The sequence below is a fragment of the Xenopus laevis genome, chromosome 4L (genome assembly GCF_017654675.1).
Source record: "Xenopus laevis strain J_2021 chromosome 4L, Xenopus_laevis_v10.1, whole genome shotgun sequence".
Classification (NCBI taxonomy): domain Eukaryota; kingdom Metazoa; phylum Chordata; class Amphibia; order Anura; family Pipidae; genus Xenopus; species Xenopus laevis.
Window position 1 is genome coordinate 24,278,429 of NC_054377.1, and position 21,523 is coordinate 24,299,951.

A 21,523-nucleotide genomic window follows, 5' to 3' on the forward strand; every position below is an offset into this window, starting at 1 on the left:
CAGAACCAGTGGCTGCAGCAAAATAATCCTCCAAATAGATTCCCAGTTAGCTGTTTAAATGTGGCTCCATGATCTTTGTCCCTGCAGCTGGAGTTGGAAACGGTAAAGGGGATGTAAAGGCAAAATTCAAATCCAATACAAATCTCTACACAGTCGCCGACTGCTCTACACGGTAACAAACAAAGCTGCTTGAGTTCTGCATGGCTGGGAAGTAAGGCGGGGGCTCCCCCTGCTGTTCATAAGTATGATTGTTTCCCTGCAGAGCAGTTAGGGACCGTCTGACAATTCCTATCCACAGCAGTAAATGAAGGGAGAATTTCACTGCATACAGTCAGGTTTCTTATAAAAACAGTACACATTTTTTAATTAAAGTATATTGGAGATAGGTTTCTTTTTCATTAATTTTGTTGCCTTTACATGCCCTTTAAAATGGAGTCTATGGAAGCCTGGTCGCTTGTCAGGTGTTTGATTTCATATATTCATTGTTCACAATAAGTAACTGGTTTTTAGAGAAACTTAAAATGTAAATACATAGTAAGTAAGGTTGAAAAAAGACACATGTCCATTGAGTTCAACCTTTTTTTTTTTTCCTTTTTTTTTTTCTTTTTATTAACTACCTGTCTGCCAGTTGATCCAGAGGAAGACAAAAAACCCATCTGAAGCCTCTCCAATTTACCTCAGAGGGGGGAAAAATTCCTTCCTGACTCCAAAATGGCAATCGGACTAGTCCCTGGATCAACTTGTACTATGAGCTATTTCCCATAACCCTGTATTCCCTCACTTGCTAAACACCATCCAACCTCTCTTTAAAGCTATCTAATGTATCAGCCTGTACAACTGATTCAGGGAGAGAATTCCACATCTTCACAGCTCTCACTGTAAAAAACCCCTTCCGAATATTTAGGCGGAACCTCTTTTCTTCTAATCGGAATGGGTGACCTTGTGTCAGCTGGAAAGACCTACTGGTAAATAAAGCATTAGAGAGATTATTATATGATCCCCTTATATATTTATACATAGTTATCATATCACCCCTTAAGCGCCTCTTCTCCAGCGTGAACATCCCCAATTTGGCCAGTCTTTCCTCATAGCTAAGATTTTCAATACCTTTCACCAGCTTAGTTGCCCTTCTCTGTACCCTCTCTAATACAATAATGTCCTGTTTGAGTGATGGAGACCAAAACTGTACGGCATATTCTAGATGGGGCCTTACAAGTGCTCTATACAGTGGAAGAATGACCCCCCTCCTCCCTTGACTCTATGCCCCTTTTAATACAGCTCAAGACCTTATTTGCCCTTGATGCTGCTGACTGGCATTGCTTGCTACAGCCAAGTTTATCATCTACAAGGACTCCAAGTTCCTTTTCCATAATGGACTTGCCTAGTGCAGTCCCATTAAAGGAATAGTTCAGGGTGAAATGAAAAACTGGATAAATAGACAGGCTGTGCAAAAAAAAAAAAATTTTCTAATATAGTTAGGCAAAAATGTAATGTATAAAGGCTGGAGTGATCAGATGTCTAATAAAACAGCTAGACTCCAACTTCCTGCTTTTCAGCTCTATAAGTCGGAGTTAGTCAGCGACTTGTACCACATGGTACATTTCTGTTCAGTGTTTTTGCAATTGATCCTCAGCATTCAGCTCAGATTCAAAAGCAACAGATATGACCCATGTGGCCCCCATCAAGTCTCTGATTGGTTACTGCCTGGTAGCCGGGGTAACCAGTCAGTGTAAACCAAGAGAGCTGAAAAGCAGGAAGTAGTGATCTGGCTGACATAATATACATCAAATCACTCCAGCCTTTATACATTACATTTTTGCCTAACTAACTATATTAGAAACATTTTTTATTTTGCACAGCCTGTCTATTTACACAGTTTTTATTTTTACACTGAACAATTCCTTTAAGGGTATAAGTGGCTTGGATATTTTTACATCCCAGGTGCATGACTTTACATTTATCAACATTGAATCTCATTTGCCACTTAGCTGCCCAGATTGCCAGTTTGTCAAGATCATGTTGCAAGGATGCCACATCCTGGATGGAATTAATTGGGCTGGATAATTTTGTGTCATCTGCAAACACTGATACATTACTTACAACACCCTCCCCTAAGTCATTAATGAACAAGTTAAATAAAAGTGGACCCAATACTGAGCCCTGAGGGACCCCACTAAGAACCTTACTCCAAGTAGAGAATGTCCCATTAACAACCACCCTCTGTACCCGATCCTGTAACCAGTTTCCTATCCACGTGCAAACGACTTCATTAAGCCCAACAGACCTTAGTTTAGAAAGCAGTTGTTTGTGGGGCACAGTATCAAACGCTTTGGCAAAATCCAAATAGATCACATCTACTGCCCCCCCACTGTCCAGAATCTTACTTACCACATCATAAATTCGTCTGACATGACCTATCCTTCATAAAGCCATTCATTAGGACAACATTTTGAAGGTGATCCCTTAACAAGCCTTCAAATAATTTGCCCACCACAGATGTCAAGCTTACTGGCCTATAATTGCCAGGCTGAGATCGTAATCCCTTTTTAAATATTGGAATAACATCAGCTTTTCTCCAATCCATAGGCACCATACCAGATGACGGTGAATCTGAGAAAATCAGAAATAAGGGCTGGTCTAAAACTGTACTAAGCTCTCTTAGAACCCGGGGGTGTATGCCATCAGGCCCTGGAGCCTTGTTTACATTAATTTGTATTAAAGCTTTTTGAATCATATCCTGAGTCAGCCACTGACTAGATTGAGCTGAACCATTCGTGCAGTTATAAAGTGGGCCTGTGAACCCAGACTCCTCTATTGTATACACTGAAGAAAAGAACTGATTTAACACATTTGCCTTATCTGTATCTGTTACAACCATACTGGTACCATTATTTAATGGAGCAACACTCTCAACCTGCATCTTTTTACTATTAATATATTTAAAAAATTGTTTAGGGTTACTTTCTAACCTCTACCGCAATTAACTCTTCATTTCTTTTCTTAGCCTTCCGGATTGCTGATTTACAACATTTATTACAGTGTTTATATTCGTTAAATGCAGCTTCTGTCCCTACAGATTTGTAGTTTTTAAATGCCTTTCTCTTCTTTCCCATTAACTTCTTTACTTCTGTAATAAGCCACACAGGATGATTCTTAGAGCTTCTACGTTTAGTCCTTAAGGGAATAAATTGAGAACAGTAATGATTTAATATCATTTTAAAGGACAACCATTTCTGTTCTGTGTTTTTAGCTGAAAACGTATTGCTCCAATCAATGCTCTGTAGGGCAGCCCTCAAGGCACTAAAATTAGCTTTTCCAAAATTCATGGTTTTTGTTGCCCCAGTATATTTTTGTTTTTTGCACCAGACATTAAAAGATATAACATTATGGTCACTATTACCCTATTACCACATTTGCTATAAGTTCTGGGTCATTTGAGATCACTAAATCAAGAATAGCATTTTTTCTGGTAGGCTCCTCAACAACCTGTGCTAAAAAATTGTCATGCAATAAGTTTAGAAACTTGTTCCCATTAACTGATCTAGCAGTACTGTTGCTCCAGTCAATATCTGGGTAATTAAAATCCCCCATTATCATTACTTTACCTAAACTAGCAGCCTTTTCTATTTGCATTAGGAGCTTTGTCTCCTCCTCCTCACTTACATTAGGGGGTCTATAGCATACGCCTACAATTAATTTGCTGGATTCTTTACAATTGGTGAAGAACTCCACCCATACGACTTCTGCCCCCTCATTTTCTAACATAACCTCCTCCTTTATATGAGCTTTTAAATCCTGCCTAACATACAGACATACCCCTCCTCCTTTTCTATTGCCTCTATCCCTCCGAAACAAAGTATAGCCACTGATATTTACTGCCCAGTCATGCGACTCATTCAGCCATGTTTCGGCCAAACCAATCACATCATATTTTCCTTCCAATACCAGCAGCTCCAGCTCTCCCATTTTACCAGTCAGACTTCTTGTATTTGTAGACATACATTTAATACTGGTACCATATTGAACATATGACATGTGGTCCTCCCTATCCTTAACAGTACCCTCAGCCAAATCTCCTCCCCCATTTTTCCTTACTATGCCCACTATCTCATCTAACCTGTCTTCCACTGAATCTTTTACTGAACCCTCCCTCCCCCCCATACCTAGTTTAAAATCTCCTCCAACCCTCTAGTCATCTTCTCTCCCAAAACAGCTGCCCCATCATCATTGAGGTGCAGCCCATCCCTAGCAAAGAGCCTGTAGCTGACTGAGAAATCAGCCCAGTTATCCAAAAACCCAAAACCCTCCTCCCTACACCAAACTTTCAGCCACGCATTAATCTCCCTATGCTCCCGCTGTCTCCTTAGTGTTGCTCGTGGCTCAGGTAATATCTCTGAGAAAATTACCTTGGAAGTCCTCACCCTCAGCTTTGCACCTAGTTTTTTAAAATCATTTTTGAGGACTTCACCACCTCCTCTAACTTTGTCATTGGTACCTATGTGTACCAAGACCGCTGGGTCTTCCCTAGCCCCTCCCAATAATAATAAATAATAAATGCATTTCAGTTTCCATGGCTAACACTTTGGCTTTTTCAAAACAAAACTCGCTTTCCCTCCTTTACCAACGTTGGGCAAATTCACACCGGGGCAGTGTGCCTTGGCAACAGAGCCGGGTCAAGAATATTACCGCCCAAGGCAATACTACTTTGCCTGCCATTCCACAATCCTACCCACCAAGTACAAATTTGCTCAGTGTTGGTTAATTAGTCCCATTGTCTGTAATTTTTATGTTATGTATTTTTATGTTTTGTGCCAATCTAGGCTAAACTGAGCATATTTTCCAATTTAACTTGATATCCCCAATCCCAACAACTGTCCCATGATACCTACAGGGGGAACCAAGATATAGGTCCCTGAGGGCAGGACTAATCTTTACCATAGACCTTAATTGCATCATGGAGAATTTTTACACTGGGAAAGGGCCACCGACTTGGTCTTCCCTCTGAACTGTGGTAGATCAGCCAATTGTGGCAGGATAAGAGGCTGAGTGGCATTGCCCAAAATAAAAACCATCTTGCCTCTAATGCCCAGCTCCTGTGTCACCCAATGTCCCACTTAGAAACCTGTGCAATGACAACTCTTGAAAACGGCAGCACTTATGATTCTCCTATTTGTGTCTGACTCCTTTATCAAATTGACCAGGGACTGCTGATCTGTTCACATCAGAAAAGGGATCTAAAAAGGCATTGATTGCTTTACACAAATATATTCATAGTCAATCAATATAAAAAAAAAAAAAAACTCTTTGTGCAAAAATGTTATATATGTTGACCTTGGAGTAAAAGTCATAGAAATAGGCTACATTTTCCCCTTCAGCAAAGGAAAAATCATTCTTTATTCCGGTTAGAAACCAGTTGGGGGTCATCTGAGGAAACTGCTCATGGGCTTACAGTAGGTAGTTGCCATTTCCCAGAGACGCTCATCTGTAATAGGGGTGTTTCAATCAGTTATATTTGATTTATGAGCTATGGAGCTGTGTGCTAAACTGCACTGACTGCAGCCTTCTTGATGATGAGGCTCATTTCCCTGCTGCGAGTAAAACCACTTTCATTAAAGATGCCGGAGTCAAAATGCGATCTTTGCACTTCTGTATAGTTGCACTTTGCTTGCCCAGTCCTCATGTTCCAAGTCAGAAGCTGCTGCACCTATTGATACAGGAAAACCCTGGAGCTATCGCCACCTCCTGGCCAGGTTGCACCTGGTTCCCTTCATGCCCTGCAGCAGAGATCTGCATGGGTCTTATTTTTTTTTTTTTTTAAACTCACACCCTACCTGTACCTGCTTTCCCTAAGACTGACTGAACCTGTTTACCTGCCCTCTAAACCCCACGGATTTCTACCTGACCCGCTCCCCACAGTGATTGCTGCACCGGTCAGAAGTGACGTCGCATCAATTGTTTTTTGTTTTTTTTGCATTAGGAAGATTAGATTATTGTCCATTGCCCCTGGAATGGCCACCTGTAGCCCACCCCACTGCAGCAGATTTGGTACCCGTGGGTCACCTGCATAGTGGGCACATGGTTTGATCCAGTTGAGGCCCATTCACATTGCGGATATCCACGGGTACCTGACCTGATGCAGGACTCTCCCCTTTGGCAATAGGGCAACACACTTGCACCCAGGCCCGGACTGGCAATCTGTGGGTTCTGGCAAATGCCAGAGGGGCTGCTATAAGGTCCCATAGAAAGTCATGGGCTGGTGGGGGCTGTTTGGGCCTCTGTGTGCCTGAAATGCCAGGGCCTATTTTAATTCTCAGTCCGGACCTGCTTGCACCTATCGGGTGCAGCCGGTCAATCCCTCAGTGAAAGCAGGAAATGACGTAAGGCAGAATTTGAAAAAAATGGATACAAATGAATCCGATTAGTGATGAAGTGCACGCCGTTGTGTCTCTTTAAGCGAATTGGACATAGGCGCAGCACAATTGCATCCACAATGACTCCAGAATTCTGGGGGGAAATGCTAAATTGTGGGGGGAAAAACATGGTAATTGTACTTGAAATTACACTTTGCTCACTGCATCTAGGTAAGTGAATGAACCCATATGATGTCGGATTTTCAAATAAGATGAATATTAACTATAAGAATATTCAGGTTTATTAATGATAACGTATGATTATTTTACTCAATAGAATACATATTCATGGTTGATATTATGCATATTTGATTAATCATATAGTGTTGAGTAATGAATGTTATATTTTGTTTTATATAAATTAATGTTTAGTTGGTAAGAAACTTCTGTTCTGAAAAGGATGTTTTATCAGACTCCTAACACAGGTGTATAACCTTTGTGCTTAAAGGTTGTATAATCCTTGGTGTCTGTGTGAATAAGATGAGAACACCTTGAAGGATTTTACAAACTATCCACAGTATAGAGCACACCTGTTTGAGAAGGTAATAATTAATCAAAGACCAGACCAATTTTGAATGGCTAGTGTTTTCACAAGTATATTATATGTACCAAAAGTATTAAGGAATCATAAAGTATTGTTTCAGTCTCAGACAATGTCAACAGTAATGTTTAACACCAGACTAAGGAGGTCAAAGGCTATTATGTTTTTTTTTAGATATTTTTAGGTCACGATGTTTGAGGCAATAGTGCCATCTACAGGTAGTGTAGGACATCACGCCCAGGGGTAAATGATTGACATTTTACAAAATATTTAGATTAGATGGTGATAGTTTAACTTTTGGACACTACCCTTCAATTTCAATTGGTTAGTTAATTAATCCCAGGGGTTGAGTTTTAGACAGAAAAGAGGGATAAATTAGGAGACACTGGGGTACAAGAAAAAAGAATTAAAAGAAAAAAAAGAAGAAAAAGAAGAAACTAAAAAAGGAAGGAGGATAAGAAAAGGAGGGCTGACTGAAGAAGAAAAACTCTACATCTGAAAGAAAGAGAAGGAAAGAAATCTAAAACTACTTGGAGACTCTCAACTATAAGAAGACTCATTCTTCAACTAAAAAGAAAAGAACCAGTGGATTTTAAAGATCCAGAAAGTGAGATCAGGGTGACATCACAGGCCAGTGAAAACTCTACATCTGGTAAATATAAATTTTTGTTATACTTTTTCTCGATTAAGTTGTATGCTTGGATATTTATTATTCCTATGTGTATTATAGTCATACCCTAAACATTGACTTTCCCAGAATTGCAAACTGGGAATAATCTGTTTAATTTGGGTCCATTTTATTTTTCAACAATATATATATATATATGATATCCAAGTTAACGATTTAATGGGGAAATAGGAAAATTTAAGGACAGAATTCCTTAGCAAATCAGAATCAGTCACATATTCCTCCTTTGATTCCAATACCTTATTATTAATAAGAGTGTATATTGTCTTGTGGATGCTCGCCATATTAATGATTTTGGTCTTATCAATTAATATCTGTTGATAAATTTTATCTTGTGTTTATATCAAGAAGTATTTGGTGGATTTTAAAAGAAGTGATAATTTGATTTGTTATTATTATATATAAATTAATTATTTTGTTAAATAGTTGTCCTGATTTTTCACCCTTTGTACCAATTGATTGGGAAGGCTCGATATCGAATTCAGAGTTGGGCATATATTATATAAGACTCCTCCTGTTCATTACTTATAAGGAGCCTTAAATTCTTTTAAAGAAAATTATATAATTTTATATAATTTCATTAAATATTCGCACAAATAGCCCGACAATGACATTATGTACCAACCACTGGGCAGTTGGCTGTATATTAACAAGTGCCGGTCTTGTAACTCAGTAGTGCCCATACTTTACTAATGCGGAGTCTACTTTTAGTGATGTGGATCTACATCCATAAAAGCATTGTTAGCATTCTGTTCCATGGGAAATATTACTTACAAATTGATTTATGAGAAATGTATATTGTTATAAAACATGTACTTATTTTGTAACCTTAACATAAAAAAAATCTGAATGAAAAGTTCGAAACAGGAGGGTGATAAAGACATGCTGTTTGTTGGCAATGTGTTGAGATCTACTGAATGAATGGCTAATTCTAAGCAACTTTTCAGTTGGCCTTCATTTTTTTTCTTATTTATAGTTTTTTAATGATTGCCCTTTTTCTTCTGACCCTTTACAGCTTTCAAATGGGAGTCACTGACCCCAACTAAAAAAAAAGCAAATGCTCTGTAAGGCTTCAAATGTATTGTTATTGCTGCTGATTTAAAATCTTAATAAAATATCACCCTCTACATCATACTAAAAAGTGCTCCCCAGGCCTTTGGCCCCTGGTATATACAATATGGAGAATGATGTCACAGTCCAGAAGGGCAACTGCCAGAGTTAAGAGGTTTTTAACTGTGAAAAGAGTGAGAACGGGCACTGTCCTGCAATAATCAGGAGAGTTGGGAGGTATGATCCAGCACTTAACATTATTAATCAGGGATTTAGTACTGTCATATTTTAGTTCACAGTATTAGAGTCTCTTGATAATGAACAAGGGAGCGCAAAGTATAGTTACATATCTTAGGGGCCACACAATACTGACCTCTTGTTCAATTATAAAACCATTATTTTTATACAAAGCTAGAAAATGCTATTTTAGAATTATAAGAGCATGTATTTTAATGATATTGAATACGTGGCATCTACATTAATTTGGACACTGACTGGCAAACGGTGTTGTTTGAAAATCGGTATTTCTGCGCATGCGCAGTTGGAGCAGTTTGCCGGTTTGCGCAACTGCGCTTGCGTGGAATTACACGGAAATTGGCGATCTCGCAGTCAGTTTACCAAGGACACAGAAATGGACGCGTGGAACTTCGCTGGAATAATCTCTGGCGAGGGGTAAGTATGGAGTATGGGGCATCTCCCGGGGGGGGGTAGTTTGCCTGGGGGGAGGAGGGAGGGGGGTCTACCTGGGCTGGGGAGTACGGGTTTTTTTGCGAACAAACAGTTTGATTTCTCCTTTAAACTGCAGAGCAGCGCAGAGGAGTTCCAGGATGCCAACTGCTGGCCGTTTGCCAGGGGCGTAACTATAGAGGAAGCAGACCCTGTGGTTGCAGGGGGGCCCAGGAGTGTAGGGGGCCCAGTGAGACCCTAATTAATTAGCAATTTTAATATATCTTGGTAAAATAGGCCAATTTATAAATAATTTGGGGCCCTAAATTGAATTTGCTATGGGGCCCAGTAACAACTAGTTACGCCACTGCCGTTTGCGTTCTATCTGGTCTGAACGCCGATGGGAACATGCGCAGTTGAAGCTGATTCCTGGCTAGGCTCAAATGCACATGCTCCCACAGGCTTCATGGCGGCGAAGAGACCTGAAAGAATGCGAATGGCCAGAAGATGGCGCGCCCGGGAACCCCACTGCTCTGCTCTGCAGTTTCGGGTAAGGGTTTTTTTCAGGGGCTTCCTGTTAACTGATAACTAAGACACAGTGTGGAGAGGGAGAGGGGAAGGGGGTCAATGGCAGGAAGTTAATAGGGGCTTTTATTACAAGGCGGGTTTAGTTCTCCTTTAAAGGTGAACAACCCATTTAATACAGGTATGGAATCCATTATTATAGGAACCTGAACCCAAAAGTCAACATTTCTTATGCTATAATATCTTTATATCACAGCAGATTATTTTTTATATATCTTACACAGACTTATTTTTTGGGGCTGTACACTTTTATTATTTAAAGGAACAGAAACACCAAAAAATGAAAGTTTCTTAAAGTAATGAAAATATAATGTACAGTTGCACTGGTAAAACTATTGTGTTTGCTTCAGAAACACAAAAATACTTTAAATAAACAAGCTGCTGTGTAGCCATGGGGGCAGCCATTCAAAGCTGAAAAAAGGAGAAAAGGCACCGCAGATAACAGAGAAGCTCTGTAGTATACAATAGGATTCTTCAGAACGTATCTGTTATCTACTGTGTATCCTGTGCTTGAATGGCTGCCCCCCATGGCTACACAAAAACTTGTTTATAAAAAGTATAGTAGTCTTTATGAAGCAAAAACACCAGTTGTACCAGTAACAGTAAATTATATTGTCATTCCCTTTGAACACTTTTATTTTTTGGTGTTACTTTAACATCCAAGAAAGTTGGGAGCTTAACCCTCCAGAGGCAATAAATAATTCTCACCATCTTCACATTCTTCCATTAATAAAAACACCCCTCAGAAACATTATGTAATGGTTACATTACTACTTTGTGGACAATTGACTAAATGCCACAATGCTTTATCATGGAATACAACATCTCTTGTCAACTGTAATAGCGGAATGGATTTCTTACTTAGGTTAGCTGAGCCCTGAGGTCTTTTAACTGATGCAATCAATATTCTTCATCATCTGTGATGAGTTACATTTTCCAACCACGTGAGCTAATGTCAACGAGCTACATTATCTACGTCAGTGGATCTCTGCTTCTCTTTAATGAACTTTTGGGCATGAATTTCATTTCTGTTAGAGGCACAGTTAGAGGAACACTGGGAAAAAATACATTTATGAGATCAATATGCAAAGAAAGACAAGAAAAATAGGCCTGCCAGAAGCAAGAGCTTCCTGGGAAGAACAAGGTGTTTGTGAAGTGGCAGCTGGGAAGCTGGAAGTCATGGAAAAGTTCTTCACCCCATTGCCCCGCCCTGATCTACGCAGATCAGTCAAAGACCAAGGAAATGTGAGATCAGGTTGGAATGAAGTCCAAGAACCTTACTATGCAGAATCTCTCTCTTCCTCCTCATCGCCATCTTCTTCCTCGGCTTGGTCTTCAGAATGCAACTTTAGAGGTCGGGAAGGATTCTCAAGATACCACTCTCACGACCCCCATTCCCGCTCCTGTAATGACCTTACTGTGGGAAAGGGGAGGAGAAATGATGATGATGATAGGAGGGTTTTCACTGGGAAGTGCAGTGGAAACCTGGTTCCGAGAAGATCTGAAAGAGATAGCACAGAAAGACTTTCAACAGGAGCTCATAGTGCTGGATCAAACAATCTGAAGGTCCCTTCTGGGCATGGACTGGATGGAGGTCTCCTTGATGCCAAAGGGACCTATACGGGAAATATGAAAAATGGAGGCCGTAGAGCACGGTCCATGGAAGTGCTGTCAGAAAAAGAAACACAAAAAGAACAAAAGATGTATAAAAGGAATATCAAGGAGGAAAAGCAAAAATTTTCAAAATTCCTGGATGAGATAACCGTCCAGGTGCTAAGTCCCTCAAACCTGAACTCTTTGGGAGTGAAAGGACAGAAGGCTGGAGCTCATACACTACTGAAAAACTCAAGTACTGATAGTTCAGGTTCCAGAGGGAACAAAGGTCACCATGCACCAGCAGTACAGCAACAGGATATCAAGAGGAAGGGTAAAGAAAAAGAAGTAGCTTCAGTTAGGTCAATACCAGTTGCAGACAGACCAGGCTTAAGAAGGAGTCGAGATCTGAGTACAAGTCCTGATTCTGCTTCCTCTGTGGTATGGAATAAGGAAATGGCTGAATCAAGATCTGGTGTGACAACTGTAAGGCATGCACTAAAGAACACTGAAATTCACAGACAACATGATGGCGTTCGGGCAAAGCAGAAACCCAAAGGTGGGAGTCTCTTTGAACCGACAGGGAGAGACAAAAAAGAAGGCCACAAAAAAGGAAAAGTAAGTGACATATTTACTTGTGACTGGCATATATTTTCTACTTTATTAAAGGGAACAATATATTCTGTTTATAAAAGGGATTAACTTCGAGGTACTTTAGACAATTGCATATGAGCCCATTATTTCACTAGCACATTTCTTCTCTGCCAATTTACATTTCTACATGTGAATTAGATCTGCTTTATGGCTAGCATCAATACCTTCTATTAGGACAACAAATTACAGAAAGTTTATAGAGAAAGCATAAAATAGGTTTGAATGTATGATAACTCACATTAGGTCTAGATACTAGACACAGGTATGGGATCCGTTATTCGGAAATGCGTTATCCAGAAAGCTCACAATTATGGGAAGGCCATCTCCCATAGAATCCATTTTAATCAAATAATTAAAACATTTCTAAATGATTTCATTTTTCTCTGTAATAATAAAATAGCACCTTGTACTTGATCCCAACTAAGATATAATTAATTCTTATTAGAGGGGAAAACAATCCTATTGGGTTTATTTAATATTTAAATAATTTTTAGTAGACAAAGTTTGAAGATCCAAATTACAGAAAGAACCCTTATAATGGATAATGGGTTCCATACCTGTAATTAAGCACCTTTTACTTGTAACTTCATTCTGTAGTTTACAGAGTTTAAAGGGGTGGTTCACCCTTTAAGTTAACTTTTAGTATGTTATAGAATGGCTAATTCTAAGCAACTTTCAATTGGCCTTCATTATTTCTTTTAATAGTTTTTGAATTCTTTGCCTCTTTATCTGACTCTTTCCAGTTTTCAAACGGGGGTCGCTGACCCCAACTAAAAAAAATGAATGCTCTGTAAGGCTACAAATGTAGTGTTATTGCTGCTAAACAACAAATGGTCTGTAAACCTTCAAATGTATTGCTATTGCTACTTTTTTGTTTATCATCTTTCTATTCAGGCCTCTCCTATTCATATTTCAGTCTCTTATTCAAATCAATGCATGGTTGCAATGGTAATTTGGACCCTAGCAACCAGCTGAAATTGCAAACTGGAGAGCTGCTGAATAAAAAACTAAATAGCTCAAAACCCACAAATAATAAAAAATAAAATCCAATTGCAAATTGGATCCTCATCCTTTTCCCTTTGCTAGACATCAATAATAATGTTTCTTTTCTGAATGCATATCTATTTTTTATTACTGGTGCCTTTTAAACAATTAATCAGGATCTATTTTCTCCTTAGGCTGTATTTGATGATAAAACACCAAGCAGGTCAGTTATTTGAGTTTTTTCATGTATCTTGGGATACTGTACACCTCTTTCCCTTTCCATGTGTTGGTTTGTAATTGTATCTCTGTTTGCTCGTGCTTCTGTTTTATAGTCTCCATTTTTTTCATTAATGGAGACATTTATTCTTTTTACCTTCCTTATGTTCCAGTAGTGAATTTACTCCAGATCATTCCACACCAGTACCCCTTATACCTCCTCCAGATTGGTGGCGAGACTCAGTAACATCCCAGGCCTCTGAAAAAAATACGGATAACTTCAGAGATACATCCAAAAGGTGAGAAGCCTGTAGAACAACAAATATATTGTAGAACATCTGCAGAGTTGTCTACCTTAATCTTCAGAGATCATACCTGGGTACTAGCACAGAATATGAACAAAAACCAATATACAATATCACCTGCCTTTTGTAAGTAGCCTTTAATAGGCATTATCTTTATCTCATGTGTGTATATACTTAAAACTGTCTCATACAAAACTATAACTGCATAAGCACAGGGCAATTACAGATGCCCCTACCTATTTAAAGGGCATGTAAAGGCAAAAAAATAAAATCCCGTTTTTATTTTCTTTAATGAAAAAGAAACCTATCTCCAATATACTTTAATTAAAAAATGTGTACCGTTTTTATAAGAAACCTGACTGTATGCAGTGAAATTCTCTCTTCATTTACTGCTGTGGATAGGAATTGTCAGACGGTCCCTAACTGCTGAGCAGGGAAACAATCATACTTATGAACAGCAGGGGGAGCCCCCGCCTTACTTCCCAGCCTTTCAGAACTCCAGCTGCTTTGTTTTTTTCCCCGGTTTTGATAATTTATGACGATCCCTAAGAAGCCCAGACCACACTGAGCATGTGTCTTGAAAAGATGTTTAACAAAGTTACAAGATGACAGCCCCCTGTGGCCAACTTTGAAAGCATAAATCATTTGTTTGATTAGGCTTGTGGTGCAGTAAGTTCATGTTTATGTTTAGTATACAAAATACAGCATTTCTAGCCTTATTTTATTTTAGACTTTCCTTGTCCTTTAACTATGAAAACAAGCATTTCGATGACCATTTGTGGCACTGCTGAAATGGAGAATATTTGTCCAGCAGGTTAAATAGAAATTTTTATGAAGTGTGATCATGGAAACGGTCAGGCGGTATAGCCAACATTGACCTTGGCAGCCGAGAAACCAGCACAGAATTTAATAATCAATCCTGTAGCATCAGCTTATATGACAGACAAATTTTTGTGCTTGATGATTTACAAAGACCCCTAAGCTTGGCTTCTCAACAGCTGCTCAATGCATACTGAGCATGTGCGTGTCGCAGACACTCCTAACAAAATCCAACATGGGAATTACTTTGAAGGCCTGGAACATTACTACCAGACCCGGACTGGCAATCTGTGGGTTCTGGCAAAAACCAGAGGGGCTGCTATAAGGTTCCATAGAAAGTCACTATTTAGTGGGCTTGTAGTGGCTGTTTGGGCCTCTGTGTGGGCTTATTGGGCCTCTGTATACCTGAAATGCCAGGGCCTATTTTAATTCTCAGTCCGGAGCTGATTACTACTATAAAGTTGCTGAACCGTTGGGCTAGTTCAATAAGTTCAGTATATAAAATATGACATTTCTAGCCATATTCATTTTATGGGTTTAGTTCTCTTTAAAATAAGGAAATCTGTCCTTTCTACAAGCAATGTTAATTTCTCCATTAATGCTTATTCAAATATTCAAATAGACTATTCTACACAGGAATCCTTTTCTTTGCTTGTGTTTTTATTACTTACCGTACTAACCGTGCTGTTTACTCTTATTTGGACTGTTGAAATATTATCCTTTGACTTTAATTAAACGGTAGCCAAGCTTTTATATAAGCGTAGCAGGATGCCCATTTGGCTATACCAAGAAATAACCTTATATATATATATATATATATATATATATATATATATATATATATATATATATATATATATATATATATATATACAGTGTATATATATATATATATATATAATTTACATAAAAAACTCATGAGCTTTTTGGGGGCCATTGGATCTAACTGTCAATGAATATCTGACACCCAACTCCTGCATGAAGACAGAATGAAGAGAAACAGATGCTGAGAGAGGGATAGTGGAGATAAACTTGATTATTTCAGAAATGGTACTGAATTTTAATTGATTGTGTTTAGAACGTTTCTTATTTCAGTATGATGAAGCTTATATTCAATTTTCATTTTCACAAGAGTTCCCCTTTAAAAAAATTGGATTATTTGGATAGTATGGAGTCTATAGGAGAGTGCCTTCTCGTAATTCAGAGTTTTCTGGATAACGTGATTCCGGATGGTGCCAGACGGCTAAGGGCATTTTACCCACTGCCATTTCCTGCCTAATAACTTCTTTTTCACCAATAACCATCAAAGGGTAGAAAGTTTATTTTGGAATATTATTGCACTGATTTCCTTTTTTTTCAGGATGGTGGATGAGCTTTCTAACACTCTGATGAATGATCACCAAGAGAAAAGCAATGTAAGCTGCTCTGTGAGTTTTATATGAAGCAAGTGCTAAGTGCAAAAAAAATAAAGTCAGCAGGTAGTAAGGACAAGGGTAGTCTGCGTCTCTTGTCTCTGCTTTATTTGTTTATCCAGCTCTCAATATAGAAAATGTATAGAAAGGGGGTGCAAGTGCTTGGTAAGTGAGCAGTAAAGGGCAAATTCTTGCACTTGCACCCCAGGAAATAAAAAATGACCCCTAATGTGTTTCTTGGGGGCCAATATATATACTGTATGTCTCTGGTTTATGTGCAAATGTTCAAAAAAAGGGCACAAAACTCCATGTTTTTGCACTTTTAAATCCTGCCCCACACTGCACCATGAAGCAGCATTACAAAATGAAGAGAAAAGACCTGTGCTTGCCCCATGAATACAGCACTGTCTGTTTTTGTTGGTGCAAGTTAGGAAGCACTAGTGGCCTCTGGGTGCAAAGGAGCCCTGTACTTATATCTGCATATGCCCCAGATGCAACTAGTTGCTGAATAAACATTAAAGGTGCAATTTTGCACACCTTAGTGCTCTTGCATTTAAAGTCAGGGTATTAATAAGCAAAGCCAACAGTTAAGAGTAGCGATTTTAGCTGTAATTTATATAAAAGCCAATAACAGCAGCAGTTTGCAGCCAATAGCAGTTGCAGCACCCTGCTCTCCCACCTTTCCATTCTCCGTCAGTGCTCCACATTCGCTCATGCATAGCCTTTCTTCATATACAACCCTCTTCCATCAGAGCTTAGACCTTCTCAATCAGTTTGCAGCACCCTGCTCTCCTACCTTTCCATTCTCCCTCAGTGCTCCGCATTTGTTCATGCATAGCCTTCCTCCATGCATAGCCCTCTTCCACCAGAGTTTAGACCTTTTCTATCAGTTTGCAGCACCCTGCTCTCCTACCTTTCCATTCTCCCTCAGTGCTCCGCATTTGTTCATGCATAGCCTTCCTCCATGCATAGCCCTCTTCCACCAGAGTTTAGACCTTCTCTATCAGTTTGCAGCACCCTGCTCTCCTACATTTCCATTCTTTCACAGTACTCAGCATTCCCCAATGCATAACCTTCCTCCATAAATAGCCTTCTTCCATCAGAGCGTACATCTTCGTAAATAGTTTGCAGCAACCTACTCTCCCACCTCCATTCTCAGCTCTTATTTATTATCCCTAAGTTCTTAGCATTCCTTTATGCACAGTCCTCCTCCATGCATTCTAGCCTAACCCTTATCTTATCTTGCCAGAAGGTGGTCTACTTCTGTGTAGTGCCAACAACTGTCAATGAGTGATTACTAACATCCAGAGTTTCTTTAAAAGACATCTCCTACTTTCTCTATTACCTGTTTCCATAGTCAATCAAACTGGAGACAGAAAAGGATTCTCTTAACCACAAGATCACCGAGCTCCTTGATCATTTGGTCCGGGCCCAAAGTACCATCTGTGCTCTGGAAAAATTGAATGTAAGATGTTCGCATACAAAAATGTTATATATAGTTATTGTTTCATAAATTATAGCCTTCTTAATCCACTAACCACTGGGTTTTTGGCAGCAGTCTTATGCTGGGGTCAGGTTAAGAAGATTATTTATTTAATCTCAACTGTATGACAACTAGTTCATGTGTGCACAATTTAGCAGACAGTGGTGTGATTGGAACACAACTGATACACAAAAGGGATCATCTGAACAAACAATAACCTAATTCACTGAGTTATGGGGCCAATCCAACACTGCTTCTATCAAATTTAAATAAATTTAAACGTAAATAAATGCAATAAGTATCTTTGATTGAATCATAACTGATGGGTAGGGCTGATAACATAGAAGCATTCTCGAGTAATAATAGTCTTGGAAATCAATTAACAGAACGTCATAAAACATGGAATGGGAAGATAACAGCCTGTTATTGCTGCTGTCATGAAACCATTTGGCTGAAAAACAGTTTGGTGTTGCCAGGTTCTCTATAACCTGCTGCCTTGTTACTGGGACACTGTTGTCACATAATGACATCATATTATTATTATTATTTTAATTACATTTTCTTTACTGTAGCTGGAACACTGCTTTGTTATAATCTGGGGGAAAAACTCACTGTGCCCTTAGTAAAGCCCTTAGTAAATTTTTTTGTATCTTAAAAGTTTGTTGATGCAGACCAGACAAACCAATGAAGTTTAGAACTCTGCATCAACAAACGTTTGTTGTGTATTCCTAGTTAGAAGGCTCTATACCTTTATTTTCACTTTGTATTTGTTCCTATCATGTAATAATTTAAAGAAAGTAATTCAGCATCTATTATTATTATTTTAATACCTATGCATTATTAAAATCTGAAGATTTCTTTTCCATTATATGTTGTTCCAGGTCTCTTCTTTACTTGCCAATTTACCTCCAAATATGCTGGAAAAAGTTACTGCCTCTCAGCAATCTCCTGATGGCAGCAGCCAAGTGCAAACATCTCAGAATGTAATCTCCACTAGAATCTTTTCAGAGGCCTCTCCTCAGGATATATCTGGGAAAGGTTTACAAAGCAAAGTAGAAAAGGAGATAGTGAAGGTACCAGCTGAACCACGTCTGACTGCTTTCGCCCCTTGGAGCCCAGCAGACAAGTCGTTCCCCATCCTGCAATCCCTCTATAGCTCCACTGAGAGTGAATGCAGCTTAGAAGATACTCTGCCTAGTTATAAACTGCTTTCTCCTCGCTTTCCTAATCTCGGAGAGAGTTTTTCGGAAGACAGAAAAGACGAAGCTAACTCATACGTAAGATCCAGTTACTGTAACAGCTTCAATCATTTTTGTCTGGCATATTATGAAAATTATGATTATAAAGAATGAGCACAGAAGAATTTGAGATGATTACATGAATGAGTCAATGTACTGGCTTTTCAATCAATACTGATTATATAAACATCTATGGTGCGCCATCTGAGCCAAATATAGATGTGGTCCTTTTCTAACAAATCATGGGCTTTTTTTTAATATTGCTCAAAGGAAAAATGCTCTGTTATGAGCTTCTGTACCAGCTCAAGGCTCCACAGATCTGTGCCAAAAAAAACACCTCCTACAGCTCTCCATTCTGATACCTTAACATATAAATTTAAAACAATTTAAATTCATAATACAATGCTAATGTTTAATGTGCATTTCCACTGACACCCAATGGTTCGCCTAGCATCTTCAGAAGATTTGAAGCTTCCATGAAGCATTGGTTCTTCACTGTTATATGACTGCTGAACTGGCCTGATACAAAAAGTTTGGTATAAAAAATACAGCATATCTAGCTGTATTCCATTTTAAACTATAATGTTTGCTTTAGGTAGCTTCAAAGATAACTACAAGCATTTAAATCTAAAATTAGAATATTATTTTTTATCTTCCCAACAGGATGGTGAGACCAGAGTCAAGCAAAGAATGGCCAATCTTTCTCTTTCAAATCTTCTGCCAACTCATCACTTACATAGCCACTGTACCAGAATTAGCAGTTCTGAAAGTTCAGGAGATGACGCCACACTTGGCTGGGGTCAGATGTTGTCTCAAGGGCCCTCATTCGACTACCAATCTGCACAAAAGATACTTGATACATTTCTAGGTTTCACATCTCCCTTTGATAAGCATTCTACAGCCCAGAACATGGCTGGGTTGCCCATCACTGATGCCACACAGACTGTTGCTAAAGCTGTAAAAGCTGACAAAAACAACACAGAACTTGTTCCCAGATCAAATCCCAAAAATGTGTCCAGCACATGTCAAAGCAAAGATGCCTTAAAGCTTTCAACTAGAACCTCTCACAATAAAAGTCCTTCTTCTTCCCCAAGCCCTTTGCATCACAGTAGAGATGATCCATACCATCGAAGTCACATGGTTGACCCCAGAATGCCACAACTACCTGCTAAAAGGTCCTCTCTTCCAAGAAGTGGAAGAAACAGTTACCCTTCCCCCAAAACAGTGGAGGAAACACGTTTTAGTCCAGTAGGGGTACAAGAGGGATCCAATCAGTCTAAATCAGAGTTCCTTCACCCTTTAGTGTCTGTTTCCACTCCTGGAAATATCTCTGAATATCACAATAATAATGCTATGACTGCATATGCTCTCCGAAGCCCTACAGGATCTGAACCTATCATCAAAGCCTGGGATTACCAAGGCTCACACCAGAGTTCATGGTCAGAAGAAGGTACAGAAAAGAAGCCCAGAAAAGAGAAGACCGTGCATTTCTACACACTCAACAGTGATGAACACAATGGAAAAGGTCAGCTAACCATAAAGTCCAAGTGTATGGCTACTAGGTTGGAAGACCAGGGTCTGGGTGATAGCACTTCATTGGATTCAACCCTGCTTTAAAAGGATTATCATGGTGGAGTATTTTACATACCGTATTTGTCCTATGATTTCCAGTAGAGAATTATTTATGAACTTCAGTGAACTTTTCTATACGTTTTTCTGGGTAAAAACAGACAATGCTTATCATGATATATATATATATATATATATATATATATATATATATATATATATATATATATATATATATATATATATATATATATATATATATATATATATATATATATATAATGCCTTGTGAATGTTCATTAACAGTGCTCAACATTCCACAGATGGAGGCATATATTCATTAGAGACTATTACTAACATGTGCAAAAGTCATTTTTTTAACCTTCATAGATATTTATGTAATGATACACCTATAATTTGGATGAAGAGGTGAAGTTCCTTACACAATGGGACTTCTCTGTCCAGATTGGGGGTCATTGAGTCTCACCTACTATTCCAGCATTCTTTGTAAAACATGGCTGCTTACTGTATGCTCCGTTCTTATTCAACACCAACAGCCATGAGCCAAATTGATAAGTAGAATAGTGAGTATGTGTGGGTGTGGAAGCCTTTTCAATAATTAGTGGTGTAATGAGAAGTTACTGGCCCCTCACCAAAATAATTTTAAGCCTCCTTATATAGTTGCCACGTATATGATTTACAAGAGGATAGTACAGTTTTTTAAGGGTCTGCCCTGTTCAGTACTTCTGAGCATTTTTCAACATTGAGCAAACTATTCTGAAATCCTGCCAATCATGTCTAAAGGTGGCCATACACTAAGATTCACTCATTTCTTCCGACAGAAATGAGTCATAGCATTGTGGTAATGAAATTGTTTGGCCCTAGGGATACGAAAAGTCAGAGTGAAGACCATATCAATGAGCGAATGCTGTCTTCAATCCGACAGAAAATGAAGCCTGCTCAATCGACATCTGGATAACTTTTGGTCAGATATAGATCATGGATGCCTGCCGGAGGGGCCCATACATGGGCACATAATGTGCCGAATTTGTATAAAGTATCTTAAATCTTTCCATGTATGGCCACCTTTTAGAATGATTCCTTTGGACTGATTCATGGGGAACTCAGACAGGCCCGACAAATATCTGGCAGAAAATCGTCCGGGTGTCAATCGGACAGGTTTGAATTTCAAGTGGGATCAAGAACCATATTGGCTAGTTGCTGCGGTCCTCTCACCAATGTCTCGCTTGTTTGGGAATCTTGTTAAATATGCAAATCTTATAGTGTATGGCCGAGCTTAAATAATGCAA

General features: G+C 38.9%; 1 protein-coding gene across 2 annotated transcripts; it reads left to right on the forward strand.

Moving 5' to 3' along the window:
• The first annotated feature begins 10,524 nt into the window (after positions 1 to 10,524).
• On the forward strand, positions 10,525 to 20,385 carry LOC108713881. 2 transcript variants are annotated; one of them, XM_018257564.2, is made up of 7 exons: positions 10,525 to 12,151; positions 13,366 to 13,394; positions 13,561 to 13,686; positions 15,872 to 15,926; positions 17,281 to 17,388; positions 18,288 to 18,683; positions 19,308 to 20,385. In XM_018257564.2, the coding sequence occupies exons 1-7, from the start codon at positions 11,024 to 11,026 to the stop codon at positions 20,259 to 20,261; spliced, it is 2,796 nt and encodes a 931-aa protein (XP_018113053.1). In that variant the 5' UTR covers positions 10,525 to 11,023; the 3' UTR covers positions 20,262 to 20,385. The 2 variants fall into 2 exon arrangements, with proteins under 2 accessions (XP_018113053.1, XP_041445920.1); XM_041589986.1 differs by having other exon boundaries at positions 13,564 to 13,686.
• The last annotated feature ends 1,138 nt before the right edge of the window (positions 20,386 to 21,523 follow it).

Coding starts and splice junctions, on each gene's coding strand:
- LOC108713881 (XM_018257564.2), top strand. CDS start 11,024: ATGCAAAGAAAGACAAGAAAAATAGGCCTGCCAGAAGCAAGAGCTTCC. Junction 13,687..15,871: donor TTCAGAGATACATCCAAAAG/GTGAGAAGCCTG, acceptor CTTTTTTTTCAG/GATGGTGGATGAGCTTTCTA. Junction 18,684..19,307: donor AAGACGAAGCTAACTCATAC/GTAAGATCCAGT, acceptor TCTTCCCAACAG/GATGGTGAGACCAGAGTCAA.